At 33.2% G+C, this 18,054-nt stretch overlaps 1 protein-coding gene across 1 annotated transcript; it reads left to right on the forward strand.

Moving 5' to 3' along the window:
* Nucleotides 1-9,321: 9,321 nt before the first annotated feature.
* Nucleotides 9,322-13,816, forward strand: LOC131639813 (wall-associated receptor kinase-like 14). Its single transcript, XM_058910267.1, has 4 exons — nt 9,322-9,461; nt 9,627-10,404; nt 11,791-11,865; nt 11,990-13,816. The coding sequence occupies exons 2-4, from the start codon at nt 9,630-9,632 to the stop codon at nt 13,249-13,251; spliced, it is 2,112 nt and encodes a 703-aa protein (XP_058766250.1). The 5' UTR covers nt 9,322-9,461; nt 9,627-9,629; the 3' UTR covers nt 13,252-13,816.
* The last annotated feature ends 4,238 nt before the right edge of the window (nt 13,817-18,054 follow it).

Genomic DNA, 18,054 nt, shown 5'->3' on the forward strand with positions numbered 1-18,054 from the left:
ATAACTTGAGGGATGTATCTTAACCCTCCTTGTGGTTTTTCCATTCGACTGATATTGTTTACTGCAGATCCTGATGCTAAGTATGGATTGAGAGGTGACACAATAGGCATTGCATTATCTACATATGTCGATGTTTTAGTTTGTAGATATGTCATTATTGTAATTATCATGCCATAAAGATAATCCCTACTAGGAGGTAACTTAAAGCTTGGGAGGAAAGAATGCCTCTGGTATCCCATTACTGCTTGTGTGACCTCAGTGGTAGTTGGGATACTCACATAATATGGTGGGGAAACCACCAATTTAGGTGATATCGTCGATACTAATATCTGGCTTATAACAGGAGGAGTTACTCCAATGTTTGTTGAAGTTCTTGCACTATCAACCACCGATTCAGTCAATTGTTCTTCTACAATTAGAGCATTGTTTGGGGAAGGGGTTTCTTTAACGTCGGAAGAGCCATTTTTAAAAGAGTTTTACCACTCCTTAGATGCATACATACTCAACAATTGAAGGCATTTCATGTATGAAGAACTAATAAACAATAAAAGACACAACACTTTTCATGCAGAAGTTAAAATTTCTTGTACAAAAGGGTCTCACTGAGCGTGTCGATTTGTTTACTGGTATTTTTAATAAATCAAATCACAAGTTTTTGTTCACTTAATGGATTAAACTTGAAAAAAATTCTAAGGACAATTTGTGCAGAAAAGTACAATGAAAAGTGTTTGTCATTGGAACTTAGATGTTTGAATGTTGATAAACTGAACATAAACTCTAATTGAAAAAATATAGAATTACAAGAAAATAGACAAAAATCATAATAAATGTCATTAGAGAAAATGATTTGATTAAAAAGACTTAAAAATTGAAAGGAAAGGACGCAGACTCATACATTTTCTCACAAACGATTTCTCTTTGTGACTTCAATACTTCTGTTCAATAGAGAAGAATTAATTTTTGTGACCCTGATTACATCAATAGAATTGACCTATATACTAATCTTAAATAAATATCGATAACAGTTACTTGTCAAGCGTTCGACATGTGTCTTGCTACGCGGGCTTCCAACTTATGATATACTTCCACGTGTTTCTAGTCTTTGAAACTGATTCTAACTATTATTTTACCATTTGAAAACTGTCTTTACAACCTTCACTTCTTCCTGTCAAAGGATGTTTTGATCGAACCCATTTCTAGTGTTGAAATACCTTCAAATTATTTAAACTTTAGACTTAATAATATACTAAGTCCCCAACATTTAATGAGTGTGTCGAACTTGACACCTCTACACCATATCTTCACGTTGAAACACTGATTACTGCATACCTTTTCGAGATTTTAGACATGTTTAAAAGAGAGAGTGGTCTTAATCTTGTAGATATATTCATGAGACTTTTCTAAACCAAATATAGTAAGTTATTTTAATCATCTGGGTCGACGTGGCTAGTGTGTCAAAGACTGGGTCTTGTTATACTTAGTCATTTTCAAACGTGGTTATTACCATCCTCTGTCGAATCCTTTAGCTAAATTTTTCAGGCTAACATATACATGACTTAATTGTGAAATAGAATTTCTATAAGTGATAGGTAAGCAGTTGCTGATACATTTGATGTGTCTATACTCTTACCACTTTCTCTGGCTTTGCTTGTATTGGTGGATATTTTTGACAGAGTGAGTTGTACCAACAACTTGAGCTATCTCTAATATAAAATGTATTGAAAACAACCAAAAGTGTATCATTCAATAAATAATTAAAGATAATAAAATTAAATGGTGTTATATAATTGATCGAAGGTACATTTTTCAACTTTTTGTGATAGATAGAGAAGTTGTCACCCTATAACTAACTCCTCTAATTAAATTTTAACTCTCTAATATGCACCAACAAAAGTCACTTTATATGTTTCATAATATAGCATTCTAGTTAAATAAATATTTTATTATATGAGTTTTCTATATCAATAAATTATTAATGTTTATTTTTAATATCATTTTATCCAAACAAAATTAACTAGTTAATAATTGGTAATTAATGTATTAAAATGACCTATAGATTGAAAAGTGTTTAACAAATTATAACATTAATACTTCGATCTACATATAAATTTATGAAATGACAATAATTCTTTGTCATTCTTTTAAGGAGACGAATAAATATGTTGATGTTCTTGCTAGAGTTGGTTGCAGTATCAATCTAAGAGATTGTATTTTTCAATTTAGTGCTAGAGTTTTTATTGAAACTTTTAGATGAGAATGCTAGAAATGTTATCCCTTCTTCTCCTTTGGTGTGTAGTTCTTTGTAAGCCCTCTTTGCAATAAAAAAGAAATTAAGATGGATACCATATACAAAACTATTTAAAAAGTATATTTATTTTAAAAAAAATTAATATAAAAATAACTTAATTATAAATAATCAAATTATGGATACACAATTAAGTAGGATAGTGTTTATTCTATATTTAAGTTAATTCGGTTAACCAAACATGAATTGTTTCTTTTTCTTATCCAAACCAAATGAGCATACGTGCACTATATTGAGTTGGCTTAGAGATATAGCATATCTAACTCGACCTAAATGTTGGATTGGGTAAGAAATAGATTCTCTTTGATTCTCTCCAAGTTGCGTCCAACAACAATAACACTATGCCAATCTCTTTATTCTCTTCAAGTCGCTTCCAACAACAACCACACTATGCCAATAATAGGAGAAATTTTTTTAAGGCATTATCTCTATTCACTCCATAATACCCTTATGCACCTATAATACTCTTATGTACCTAGTGCAGTTATCTTATGTCCTGCTTACAGAGATATACATTAGGAAATACTTTTCTATACTAAAATTTAAATTTTTTCGGAGATGCATCTACAAAAATATTTTAAATTGAAAAACGTTGAGGAAAACTCCAAAATAATTCAGTTAAGAGAAGGTTCCGTAGATACATCTACGTAACAAATCAACGTTGAATAAAAAAATATTTTCAAAAATACATCTTTGAATACATAAAGGCATTTTTGATAATGTTGCCTGGATTTAGAGTTTCTATTTTTTCAATCTACCACATTTCACTAAACCCAATCTTAATATAATATTTGCCAAATTTTATCGTCATTTTAAAAAAAATGTAATGCAATATTTTGTATCAATGTTTTTTTTTTATATATTATGAATGAGGTTTTAGGTATAAGGACACAAGTAGTATTTTATATTTTTTTTGTGACCTAAGGGCGAGACACAAGCAATGGTGGTAGTTGCTGTCCACACAATACACGTATCCCACTCCATTGATCATCTTGTGTTATATCTTAATTTTTTTTTATTTATTATTATTGGGCAAGTACTATCACCATCATCAAGATGTTCCAACCACATTGTTAAAGTAATTTTGTGGGCCATTTTCTTTGTATACTCCCTTTTTCGTGATAATTCCTAGTTGACTTTTATCATCCACAAATTAGGTGATTAACATATTGTCATATTATATTTTTAAACAATGATAATTTTTAATTTTTAATATAACTTTATTTTTTTCTATTTTTATTTATGTTGACTATAAAAATTATCGATATTAGTAAATAAATTCAATGATCAATCTAACATTTGAGTTAAATCTTTTTAGATTCTAAATTAATATTTTAAAGTTCAAGTTTTTAAAAATTGTTTTGCCAGAACAATTATGTCATAAGAAAATACATTAATAAATAATAGATTACTTCGTACTTTGTATACTTTTTCGAAAAAAAAATTTAAATAACAAGGTTTAAAAAAAAAATACCAAAAAAACAAGTTTTTCAAAAAATTTACCAAAGTGTCTAGGTTTTGAAGACCCCCTGGAGTATGCGCCAAATGAATTGGCGCAATAGTACAAAAATTAGGAGTATGCGCCATATGGTTTGGCGCAAATGTGGACTTTTTTATTTATTTATTTATTTTTTTACTTTTCACAAACATATACGCCAAATGAATTGGCTAATTCAAGAAAATTTATATTAATGCGTCAAATAATTTGGCGCATACACTAGGGGGTCCTGCAAAACCTAGACACTTTGGTAAATTTTCTGAAAACCTTGTTTTTTATGTAATTTTTTTAATAAACATTGTTATTTAAATTTTTTCATCTACTTTTTCACCCACCTTTTAACTAGTCTCATGTTCTTTTAAGAGTGCAGGCAAGATACATAGGGGTTACATTCGTCTAGATCAAACATCAATAAGAATTCTTTTGATATATACTCTCATAAAAAAATTAAATCTTTGATATACTTTGTTTGATGTATATAAATTTCATCATAACATTAAGTGATTCTAGTTAAAAAAAAGACTTTTGATTATCCCATCACACTCATTTCAAATCATCATTTTTATGTTGTCTTAGAAGATTCTTGACAAGGCATGGAAGCATTTGTTAATATAAAAATTAGTATCATTTAATGAAGTATCGTTGTACATTCAAAGTGTTTGTTGTTAAGTTGTTTTAGATTTTGTATTGGACTTAAAATAGTTTGGCTTAATATGAGGGTAGAGAGAATCATTCATTGTAACTGTTTTCAATTGAGAAAAGTTAGTTACATTTTTCTCTCTTTTCTCTCTCTTTCATCATCTTCATCTTCAACCTTGTGCTCCAACAATTAATATCTAGAGTTCCGGTTCAGAGCCATGGGAAAAAAAACACGAGTGTTCGTGAGATGTGTGATTGTTTTTTATTTCAGATTCAATTCATAGTGAATTGAAGATCAAAATCGTATCAGAATCACATTTCTTGATTTCGAGGGATCGAGAAACATGCATGAGTGTTTGGTGAGATCTGAGTGATTTCTTGCACAATATCAAAGATGAACGGTGGAAACGATAGTTTGAATACAAAGTTCCTGGTGTTTGATGCAAACAATTGGAATAATGGATGATTCAGATGCGTGTGTTGTTTGGTGCTTAAGATGTGCTTGATCTCGTCAATGACAGTTACATGCTGGTTGCTACAGATGCAACGGAAGTGAAAAGAAACGTGTAACGCAAAACAAGGAAGAAGGATCAGAAAGCTTTGTTCTGCATCCATCAATGTGTGAATGTGAATGTGTTTGAGAAGATCTCTAATTCGACGAAGGTGAAGGTTGCGTAAGACACACTGGTATGGTGCTATGGGGTGACGCATCAGTGAAGAAGGTGAAACTTCAGTCTCTACGTAAGAAGTATGAGAATATTAACATGAAGAACAATGAGAAGGTACATGAGTACATCTCCAGAGTGATTCTGATCACCAAAGAGATGAAAACTTGTGGAGAAACGCTCTCAGTACAAGTGATTATTGAGAAGGTACTGAGATCACTTACTCTCAGTTTGATTACATTGTTGTTGTTATTGAACATTCTAAGGATCTAAGCACCATGAGAATTGAAGAGTTGCAAAGCAATCTAGAAGCACAAGAGTTGTGTCTAATAGAGAGAACCTCTAAGAGAGAGGTAGAGTAAGCTCTGAAGCCTTCTTCTGGTAGGAAGAGTTATGAGCCTTCTTCTTCAGAAGCCAAAAATAGACATGGTGGTTCTTAGAAGTCAAAAACGTCAAACTCTTATGAGAAGAAACATCAGAAGGGAAGGGATAAGCTTGACAAGAAGAAGATTCAATGCTACTCCTGTAAGAATTTTGGACATTATGCTTCTGAGTGTAAGTAAAATAAAGGAAAAAAGTCAGAAGAGGAAAATATAGCTAGAGAGTCTAATGATGAAACTCTGATATTGATGGCTTCTGAGTTTGACAATAGTCTATTTGTCAGAATGGTGGTATATGGATACTGGCTACTCAAATCACATAACTGGCTACTCCATAAAGAGGACAAAGATTAGATGTGTTGATAATAAGTTCTTTAATGCCAAAGGATTGGGAAATGTGCGTTTTTTGTATGATCATCATAATCTACATCTTCTAATTCTTTAGCTTGGAACACTTTGGTATTGATATTCTTGTATTTTGACTTAAGATCAATAGACTTAATATTCCTATTAAGTTCATCTCTATTGTATTCAATCTCATGACTCTAGAGGGGACTTATGGAGTCTTTAAGAGTTAATATGGTTAAGTCTTTTATTTCTTGAATAGAAATAACCTTCAGTCTCCATTTTTTGGAAGACTTATGAGAATTTTCTTGACGAAATTAATAGTAGTGTAGCTTTTGTTCATAACTTTGTATCCTGATACTAGAATATGGAATCTAGAAAATATGGATTCCACGCTTTCATCTTCTTCAATTTGAATAAGTTCACACTGCCTTACTAAGATATTTTTATTAAATTCTTTGACTTTTTTTGCTTCCTTCATAGTTGATACACAAAGTCTTTTATCGGAAATTATTTTTAATTTATTGAACTCAATAACATTCATTATAAAGTTTATGGCCTTGTGATTCATTTTGTATTATTCAATCGCTTTCTCCTACCATATCCTAGTTATCTATAGATTGAGACATAAAGAAACTAAAAATTATGTCCTTCCAATAGTCAAATCTCTTGCCATCAAGCACATGAGGTTTGACTGAGTAAGAAGTATTATTAGTCTCTTAAACATTGTTGTTATTTGTAGTCATATTTTCTAGTTTGTTTAAAATAAACAAAGGTTTAAACATAATTATTAAAGTTAAAGAGATATGGAAGACAAAAGACTCAAAAATTATCGCGATTTAGTTTACAATCTATAATTACATCCAGTTCCCACATACTTGAGAAATTTTCACTATAACCTAACTAATTACAAATTCAACAAGGTTATGTTTGAATATTTTAAAACGATTAGAGTGGAACCGACAAAAAATGAGTGGAGTGGAATAAATATGGCATTCAATTATTTGACTATGCTTGGAGAAGTATTACGAGTGCTGGTGAGTTGATAGCTAAGGGTCATAGATGGAGAATTGGCGATGGCACGAGAGTGCGAATCTGGAGGGATAATTGTGTCTCGGGGGGGAATTCCTTCTGCATCAACAGTCCTGTATGTATTCTAGAGGCTGACGCCAAGGTCTGTGATATTATTGTCCAGGACTTGCATTGATAAAATCGTGATTTGGTATTCAGATGTTTCATCCATGACGATGTGGTTCGTATTTTCAGCATGCCCCTGTCATGAAGACAACCTGAAGATACTTTGATTTGGCATCATGAGAAAGATGGGGTTTATTCAGTCAAGTCTGTGTACAGGCTTCTTGGCCAGATACGGTCCAACATGCGCCCTGAACCTTCGTCGGGTTCTTGGGATGCTCTGTGGAAAAAACTATGGAAGGCTCCGGTCCAAAATAGAGTGAAAGATTTCTTGTGGCGAGCCACACGTGATATTATCCCCTCAAGGTCAAATCTCTGGAAAAAAAGGTAAGAGAGTTGAAGGACTATGTCCATTTTGTCTGGAGGCTGAAGAGTCCACTGAGCACCTCCTCTTGCGTTGCTAGGGGTGGGAATAGGCTAGGCTAGGCTAGGCTTTATAAGGCCTGGGCCTGGCCTACGATAAATTTACAAGGCCTGAGCCTGACCTATGGCCTACTGTAGGCTTGTTTTTTCAGTCTGGCCTGGCCTTTTTAAAAGCCTGGCCTGGTCTGAAAGCCTATTTAAAAGCCTCTTTCTTATTAATGTTTTCAATTAATTCATATTACTAAAGAAATCTTATAGATCGCATATATATGAACATTTAGACCGACCTATTTAGCATTATTTTCTAATATATGTGCATATATAGACCAATCTATTTAACACTTTTTCTAATATATGCATATATACGCCAACCTATTTAGACTAATTTTAATATATATGAAAATATAGGCTGGCCTACAAGGCTTTATAGGCTTTTTTAATAGCCTAGGCCTAGTCTATTTTATTAAATAGGCTTTTAAAAAAGCCCAAGCCTAGCCTTTTTATCAAATAGACCTGGCCTGACCTGGCTTTAAGTAGGCTAGGCTATAGGCCCCTGTAGGCCGGCCTAGCCTATTCCCACCCTTATGCGTTGCCCAACAAGTTTGGTTTTCTTCCACCCTTGGTTGTCGCATAACCCCTAGTATGGACATCCTTGATTGACTTGATTTTTGTTTGGGTTCCAATGATAGTTTCTGTATCCAGTTATGCTGTTATATCATGTGGAAGATTTGGGATGCTCGAAACCGTTTTGTTTTTAAAAACTGCAATAGTCCCCCTCCTACTGTGGTTGTTGAGGCTATGGAGGCGCTTTTGGATTTTAATGAGGCATCAAAGGCTAAAGCAACAATACCCCTAAGGCAGATGCCAACAGGTCCGAAATTAGATCACAGAAATTTGGCCCTTATCTTTGTGGATGCTGGTTCTTTGTTTATGATACATATTATTTCGGTTGTGTGATCAAGAATCATGGCAAGGACATCTTTCTCTCAGCCTGCTGCAGGAGTCATGGTAGAGTGGAGTCAATGCTTGCGGAATTGTTGGCAATTAGATGGTGCCTCCAAATGGAAAAATCGATGGCTATTAAGCATTTTATCCTCTGGAAATTAGATGGTGCCTCCAAATGGAAAAATCGATGGCTATTGAGCATTTTATCCTCCATTCTGATGCCCGCTTTGTTGTTGATTGCATTAATAACCTTTAAGTTTCTGGCCATTTCCATGATATTGTGGTGGACTTTAGGATTTTGTTAGAGTCCTTTGCTAATGCGTCTGTCATTTATCATAGTAGGAAAATCAATGGGGATGCCCATTTCATGGTTGGGGTTGACAAAAGTGAGGGGTCTAGGACTTGGTTGGGTTGCATCCCACTGTTAAATCCGTTTCCTTCTCATTATATTGTCTTTGGGATTTTAGTCTCTTAATGGAAACCTTTTTCCCGTAAAAAAAATACATTTCATCTTATTCATTTTATTTTTCCAATTCCATCAATCCAAATATAACTTGTATCTCATTCTACATGACTTATACTATAGATTTTTCAACACAAACAACTAACTTTCCCTTAGTTTCTTTGTCTTTTAAAGAACTACAATTTAATCTCTTTGTTCTACTAGAATACAATTACTTAGAAACTTTTCTATAATTTTTACACATGAGAACAAATAAACATTAGAGAACTAAGTTGACCGACCTACCATTCTCATCCTTAATCTCCAAAGAGTGGTGATATTTTCTATATATGTGAAAAAGAATAAATCAACCAAGCTAAAGTTATGACTTGTGATCATACACAAAATGAAAACTAGAACGCCTACTTAATTATGCTCCACTTGCAACACAACTAGTCCCACCCATCAATAACACAAATAGCTTTTCATAAAAAAAAATCCCTCAATTCCTCACTATACTTATATTTCTTACTTTTCTTCCTTACTACAAGTCCATGACAATAATTAACTCTTCTTTTTACCTTAACTCAATTTCAATTTCAAGTTCAAGCTTCTACTTGTTTCATGAATCACACCCATTAATTTCCAACCATGTTGCTGCCAGAGCCTAGAACTTAAATTAAAGGTATGCATAAAACTATAACTGAAATTTCTCTTTCCTTGTTCTATTCAGCATTTATTGAATAACATTCATTACATATCTTCCCAATAAAAACAAAATCAGATCAAATAAAAATATCTGATTTTCCTTTTCTAAACTTTTAACCTCAGTTTCAATATTTTTCATCAGAAAATGTTCCTTCATCATCATCATCATCATCATCACAATTCAAAGCTTTCTACTCTCATCATCATCATCATCATCATCATCACAATCTTCGTAACAGTAATAACTGCCGATCAAAACAACAATCACTGCAAGCGAAGATGCGGAAAACAAACCGTGAACTACCCATTCGGATTCTCAGAAGGATGCAAAATCGAATTAACCTGCAGCAACAACGACAATCAAATCAAAATTGGAAACTTAACTGTTCAAAAACTGAACTCTGATAGCATATTCATATCTCTACCAGCGAAATGCAATCGTAGCACCAGTTTCATATATCCGCTTTTCGGCAAAAACTATGCTCCAACCTGGAACAACACCTTCCTCGTCCAGAGATGTAACCCAAGTCTTAATGGTTGTGTTATTCCAACTTCGATTTTTGCTGGAACACATAGAGATGTTGAAGGTTGTGATTCGAGAAAAAGTGAAAATATCAATTGCTTCACGCGATCGCAGCGTAAGAGAACGGGCGAGGATGTTCTTACTCTTGGTGATTGGAATGGAACTCGATGTGAATTGTTGTTCTCTGCTATTGCTGTTGATGACAGCACAGTCGATGATGTTCCGCTTCAGTTTCAGGTGGTTGAGTTAGGGTGGTGGCTTGAAGGTCCTTGTTTATGTACTGATGATGCTAATTGTACGGAGGTTCGTCTTGCCGGAGGAAAACAAGGTTTCCGGTGTCGTTGCCGTGAAGGTTTAGTCGGAGATGGATTTGTAAACGGTACCGGTTGCCAGAGAGGTTAGTCCACTAAGTGGGGTCAGTTATATATATTAAATGCCGCCATAACATGTTTTTATCCAATTCGTTAATTTCAAAATATTTCTTAATAGTTTCTTTTGTAGTTGTTTGACTTCTCTCTATCTGATCGTGTTAGTGTTTTTTGCACGCTAAACTTATTAAGATAATGTTGGCGGCTATAATGGATGGTAATCAGTAATTGTTGAACAAAGACAAATTAATGTTTGACTTGTGGTTTCTGGCATGATGATTTATTCTCTGGCCAACCAGGGTGATTAGAATAATGAAAATATAATACTACAACAGTGTGCCTATCAGAATTTTAGGATTAAGATTGAGGGAATCTTGTAGAGATAATTGTGTTCTTTATGAAAGTCAATTATGATAAGATTTTATTTGTTGTGGATATGAGTGGTATATTGATTATTTCAACATAAGTTTCACTATTCTTTTCTCTCTTGCTGTGGTAATTGGTTACTGAGAATTTTTTATAGTTAATGAGAGATTATGTTAGGTAGCATAACTTTGCAGAGAATATAGAAACATAGTTAATGTTCATTGCTTAGTTGTTGTAACATTGTTTTGTATTATATTGTTCTAAAATTTGAATGGTAACTTGCAAGAAAGAATGCTTCAAATGTCAACATTTTCTGGTAGCCTATTTGGATTATTTATAAATCAATATTAGGTAATGCACATGCATGGTCTCCTAGATATTTTTTTCATTCCATTTTAACTGGTCAAAGGGGAGAGAGGTTGGTGACAGATATATTCATCATGTGAAGGATTAGAAAATGAACCTGAATACCTGATATTGACTTGTAACTTTGAAGTTCAGGAAGATTTTGAACATTTAGAAAAACACGTAGTCGGGCGTATTGGGTGATCTCGGCCATTGATTTAAGATCAGTTGGTTCAATGTTGACCTTTATGGAATCCTCTTATGATAATTTTTACTGTTAATTTGAGAGTGGATGTCTGTAATGGAATCCAAAACTGAAATTACGGACACGTGTTTTTCTTCAGATAAAAGAAATTGAGTGTGGTACAGGTTCTTGAAAACTAAAAATTAAGTAAAATACTAGTTTGACAAAATCAAACAAGGAACATTACTAGATACACCTGATCCAGCTGCAAATTAGAAAATATATATGGGATTGAAATTCACTGACTTTGTTGTTCGGATATGAATTATTTAATGATGATATTATTTTTTGTTTTGGTGTCGTGATGAAGACTAAAATTATACAAGGTGTAAGAGAATAATCTGCATCATATTGTAACTGCAACACTAGAACTCTTTGATTTTTCCTTGGAAAAGTAACCTTTTATGTGCTAAATATTGGCAACTTTGATAATAATTTTATGTTGTTTCATTTTCATCAGCTTCACATTGCAGTCTTTCAACACTTGGGTCTAGCAAATGTGCAAAAGCACTCAGAATTGGTTTACTTCTTGGAGGTGCAATCTCACTATTTTCCAATTACTGGACTAATGTCTTTGTTGTTTTCTTTGTTCATGTCTCTTTTTTTATCTCCTTTTTTTCATTTTCAAAAATAAACCAATGCTACTTGATTGTTTGCAGTGATCATAGTTGGAGCCTCAGTGACGGCTGCACTGTCTCTAGTATGCTACTTCACGAATCGCCGATCAAAATGGCTAACAAAACAATTGACAGTAAGGCGCCTACTAAGAGAAGCTGCAGGAAACTACATTGTTCCTCTCTACCCTTACAAAGAAGTAGAAAGGGCCACAAATTTTTTCTCTGAGAAACACAGGCTAGGAACTGGTGCTTACGGCACCGTTTACGCTGGAAACCTTCACAACAACGAATTGGTTGCTATAAAAAAGATCAGGTATAGAGACACCAACAGTGTTGACCAAGTCATGAATGAAATCAAACTCCTATCTTCGGTAAGTCACCCGAATTTAGTTCGACTTTTAGGTTGCTGCATAGAGAAAGGTGAACACATACTTGTTTATGAGTATATGCCAAATGGAACATTGTCTCAACATTTACAAAGGGAAAGAGGTGGAACACTTCCTTGGACAATAAGACTCACCATTGCCTCTGAAACCGCTAATGCTGTAGCGTTTCTTCATTCTTCAAATCCTCCGATTTATCACAGAGACATAAAATCTAGTAACATACTATTGGACTTTAGTTTTCAATCAAAAGTAGCAGATTTCGGACTTTCTAGGCTAGGCATGACAGAAATATCACATATCTCAACCGCGCCACAAGGGACTCCAGGTTATGTCGATCCACAATACCATCAAAACTTTCATCTTTCAGATAAAAGTGATGTCTATAGTTTCGGAGTTGTTTTGGTAGAGATAATAACAGCGATGAAAGTGGTTGATTTTGGTAGACCTCAAAGTGAGATAAATTTGGCAGCACTTGCTATTGAAAAGATTAGGAAAGGTTGTGTCGACGACATTATAGATCCTTTCCTTGATCTTAATAGGGATGCATGGACACTCTATTCTGTTAACAAGGTAGCTGAGCTTGCATTTAGATGCCTCGCTTTTCATAGCGAATCGAGGCCTAGTATGATTGAAGTTGCTGAGGAGTTAGATCATATCAGACGTAGCGGATGGGCGACAATGGAGGAAACTATATGCTTAGGCTCATCGGTTGGATCCGGGTGTTCATCACCTCGTTATAATGGAAAGGAGAATTTAGTCTCAAAGAATGAAATCCTGGTTGTTCCACAAAAGACTAATAGTTTTTTGCATACAATAGAGGAAGTGAAGGATGGTTCTCCTGAATCTGTTCATGATACTTGGTCAAGTAGACCTAGCTCACCTTCAACAAACAGCTTGTTAGGAAATGTTGTTCAGTGAAATGACTTATTTTGTGAATCACAAAGTTGCGGCATTATTAGAATTGTATATAAAGTAAACTGTGAATAGTTACTATTAGAAAAATAAGCTGGAAATAACTAATACCAGAACCTATGTTTATCTTGTTTGTAATTTGCTTATTGAAGGAAGGTTTTTTGGTAAGTTTACTGCCAAAGCTGTCTTAATAACATAAGTACAATTATATCTTAAGTAAAATCTGCAATTTAAGCTTGTTATGAAAACCTCTTCATGTCTTTTCAATAATTGAAAAGGGACAAAAAAAATCGCTGTACCAATTTTTGAGTGATTTTCCTTAGTCCTTCCTTGCCACTAAATGTGTTCCTAGTAGTTTCCTCAGTCCTTATCATTGTGCCAACTTTTTAACAAGACCACAACTAAGGAGGCCAACAAAATATCTAATTTGTCTAGTTGGGATATTTCTGAACCTGACTTGGTCAACATTGATGCAGGTAGTTTTTCAAATGGTTACCGTGACTGTGCAGGTGTAGTGCACAACCTGCTATCACCAAACTTGTTTTAATCTAATGATAACTAGAAGAAAAAAAAGACAAACAAAACATAAGAGGCACATGTGTACTATATCGTCTAATTTAATGTAAAATCAATATACGTCAATATCTTTGTAGGCCTAACCTAGGGATCATAGAGTCCTCTTTTTACCTTTGTTATTTGTGGGGTGGTGACTATTTTGTGGTATATGATATTTAGGGGCAGTGACTATTACATCGCTTGAGTCATTCTAGTTTAAATAAGTTGAAATCGTTGGTTCTTCATTTTTTTCATTTTTAACCGTAATTGTGGGCACTACAACGGGACACGCCGCATGACCACAAACTGGTCAGGATGACTTTCGATACAAGGAGTCGGTCTCTTACGTGAACCATCGGCTCTAATACCATTGTTGGTTAATCATGGGGAGCATCTATATTGGGTCAAGAGCAACACACAAGTGAAAGAGACACCATATATTCATCCAAAGTGTCTCTTTCACTTGAGTGTTGCTCTTGACCCAATGTGGATGCTCCCCATGATTAGCCAACAATAGTATTAGAGCTGATGGTTCACGTAAGGGACCGGCTCCTTGTATTGAAAGTCATCTTGACAAGTTTGTGGTTATGCGGCGTGTCCCGTTGTAGTGTTCGCAAAGGCGGTTCAAATATGTGTGGAAGAAAGAGCTTATGCTTAAGGGAGAGTATAGTGGATAGACTCACACTTGAGGAGGAGATTGTTGTGTACAAGTGTGAGTTGTTAGTTCCACGTTGCTTGGAAAAGTAGAGGTTGAGGATTTTATAAGTGAGAGGACTCATACACCTATCACCTTGATTCAATGTGGATGCTTCCCATGATGACCCAACAATGTTCATGGGAGAGAATCTTTTCCCGTGTCTTCATACGTTTTATTCAGAGATAAATACCCAATTTGAGAAAATAATCACTTCGCACATGGTTTGGCCGATTCAACCAAGTTCTATAGTACTTTGAAATAATCTATTGTGAATTGAATCACTCGGTCTTTTCTTATGTGTTCATCATCAAATAAATATGCCTATTTTAGTTATTTATGTTGATAACCTTGTGATTATAGGTGATTATCATGAAGTTATAAAAGCATAGAAACAAAACATATTTTAAAACTTTCGAATGAGGGACTTATCTTCTCTACGTTACTTTTTTCGGATTGATATTTCTGAATCAAAGTTATGTATTTCTATTTCACGAAGGAAGTGTGCCCTTGATATTTTGGAGAAGACAAATCTTATAATGGTAAATGGCCATACTTTTATGGATCCTGATGTGAAACTCTTTCTTTATTAGAGGGGGGTCGTATTCAACTCGGGAAGATACTAAAGACTAATGGAAAAATTGAATTATCTCACAATGACAAGATCACCAAGTGTAAGTAAATTCCTTAACTTTCCACATGACACTCATAGAAATGCATTTGTTCGAATTCTTAAGTTTATTAAAAGAGCATCTAACAAAGGATTTGTTTTCATTAATAGAGGTCATTCAAAGATTGTTGGATATTCGGATGTTGATTGGATATGAGATGCAAGTGATGGATGATTTACTTCTCGTTATTGTATTTTTGTGATTGGAAATTCGATTTCTTGGAAGAGTGAAAAACACACCGTTGTTGCCCGATCGCGTACAAAAATTGAATATCGAGATATCGCTCATGCTACATGTGAGCTTGTATGTTTGACACATTTTCCTCCAATAAACTTTTTAAGGAAAGGGCAAAACATATAAAAGTTTGTTGTCATTTTATTAAAAATATTTTTTCTAAATACCATTCCATGGATTAATATGTCAATATCTTAATCAAATATCGATGAATTCTTGGAATAACCTTCATATGTCAAAAATGAATACATATGATCTATATATTTCATCTTGAGGGCGGAGATGGTGATGTTTTAACTCCTTCCCACTCTGTCCCCATTGTCATGTCTATTTGGCGAATCCGTGTTCAAACTTTTTTCCAGATGTTTTTTTAGTATCCTGCTTTTGATTAGGGCCTGATAATTATTATTTTCTTTCTTTTTGAGTTGCTATGCACCTCTGGTATGTGTCAGTCCATTTCTGTTTGTGAAACATCTGCAGTCATAATCATTTTCTTTGTAGTCATTAAGAATAATCTTTAAATTGTGATTTTAAAAGTAGAATTAAGATATCTCTGGCTGGAATTCAATATTGTGATTTTAAAAGTAGAATTGGAATATCTCTGGTTGGAATTCAACATGAGGAGAGTAGATTAAGCTAGAGATCTTCTATATAACATTTGAGAAATGATGTTTAAACATAAAAAATTATTGTTAAAATACGATGTCAAATTCTTTCTTGTGTGTTCTTTTGAAATGTGTGTAAAATGTAAAGTAAAAATACAAAAGAGATTGAAATAAACACATAAGTTGACATTCAAATAACATTTGTTTACTTTCACAATTTAAAAAATATGTAACTAATTTTTTTGAAAAGAAACAATTCTCTCTTACGTACTAAATTTCAATATAAAAATTGTTTTTGACCCAATCTCATGGCTCAACCATGAAGCTCTTCAATCCAAAAACAAAACACAATCATATTCCCTCGACACGATAAACAAATTGCTTCGGGTCCAAGAGTCCGTCTAGTTCGGTAGCATCAATACTTTTGATAAAGGATGAATAAAATTCAATTTATTTTTCTTTTAAAATTCTTATAAATATTAATGTGTTAGTGTCGATATTATGTCTGACATCGTCTATCTACGTATCTATTCTTTATTGTTGTCTAACCAGAATTTCACATTTTCTACCTGCCCACGTAAAAGGTTACCCGCCTTAGGGAAAACTACAACTTTTTAAAGGTGGATTCTTATTTACCCACCTTAAAAAATTGGGTAACCTTACCCATCTGAGTTGTCAAGTGTAGAAGTTATTAGGTGTTCTTATGATGTGTCATATCTTTATTCTTAAATAGTTATATACTTTTGAATAATTATACATTTACCCCAAATATATTAATGGTAATTTTTTATTTTATTCTATAATAAAACAATAACTTTTCAAATTCTTTTTTCTTTTTTCCACGATTCATTCTACTGTTTTTCTTTCTTCTTCTCCACTTTGATTTACTACTCTCTCAAATCTTCCATTAAACCAATCTTTTCTTTCTAAACTTTGTCAATTTCTTCTTCATCTTTGCTACTCTTTCAATCAATCTCTTCTCTCTCACTCATATATTTCATTGCTACATCTATATTTTGCTAGATTTCTACTCATTTTTACAAGGTAATTTCTCTTTTTTTCTCTTTAATTTTGTATTTGTTTTATGTTATTATTATTTATATATGGATACTTTTGTATTTGCTTTCTGTAATTAATATTCATAGATGAATAATTTTGTATTTATTTTCTTTATTAATATTTATAAATGGGTTTTGTCTTTAAACATTGGTAGTTTGTGGATTATGTTTGTTCTGCTATTGTTGCTGCTATGAAATGATGATAATGGGTTTGTCAAAACAGTTTGAAAAAGAATTATTTTTCTTATAAAGAATAAAATGGTAGCAACTGTTATAAAATGATGATGATAATTGGCTTATGCATCACAACTAAATATCATTAAAATAAAAATTAAAAAAGAAAAAGAATAACTCTTATCTCTGTTTAATTTTCAATTGGGTTAATTGTGTGTGAAAACTCTTAGAATTTCTTTCAGATCTTAACACTCCTTGTTCAAACTTTTGTTGTCTTTGATTCATAAGACTCAATGACACTTTAGTGATTTAGATGTATCCTTTCAATTTGAAGCCATTTTACATGGCCTGTTTTATAGATTTTGAAGAAAACAAAGAAGGTCAAAACTCTTATAGTTCTCTCGTTCCAAATTTACCTTTGATCTATCCAGGTCAATAAATAAAATGAAAGGAAAATCTACTGGATTTTATGTGTGTCTATTTGCTTAGTCTCTAAATTATAGGTGTTTTTTTAAAAAAAATATTCAAAAATATTCAAACAATAATAAAAAATGATCATGGTTCATTGCCTTCTTGCATCATATTGAATATTTGACATTAAATCTTACTGTTATGCTTATAATGTAAAGTTGTGAGAAAAAGTATTTGTTCGTTGAGGTTTTAATTCTCATAAAGCTTACTATTATGTAGATGGAGAATCTAAAATATTTATATTTGTTTGTGTATTTTTATTAGGTTCAAATGGACGTAGACTATGACGATATAGATTGTGAAGAATTGGTTAGTTGTAATAATGTCGGCGATGAAGAAGGAAAAGA

Source organism: Vicia villosa, linkage group LG1 (genome assembly GCF_029867415.1).
Source record: "Vicia villosa cultivar HV-30 ecotype Madison, WI linkage group LG1, Vvil1.0, whole genome shotgun sequence".
Classification (NCBI taxonomy): domain Eukaryota; kingdom Viridiplantae; phylum Streptophyta; class Magnoliopsida; order Fabales; family Fabaceae; genus Vicia; species Vicia villosa.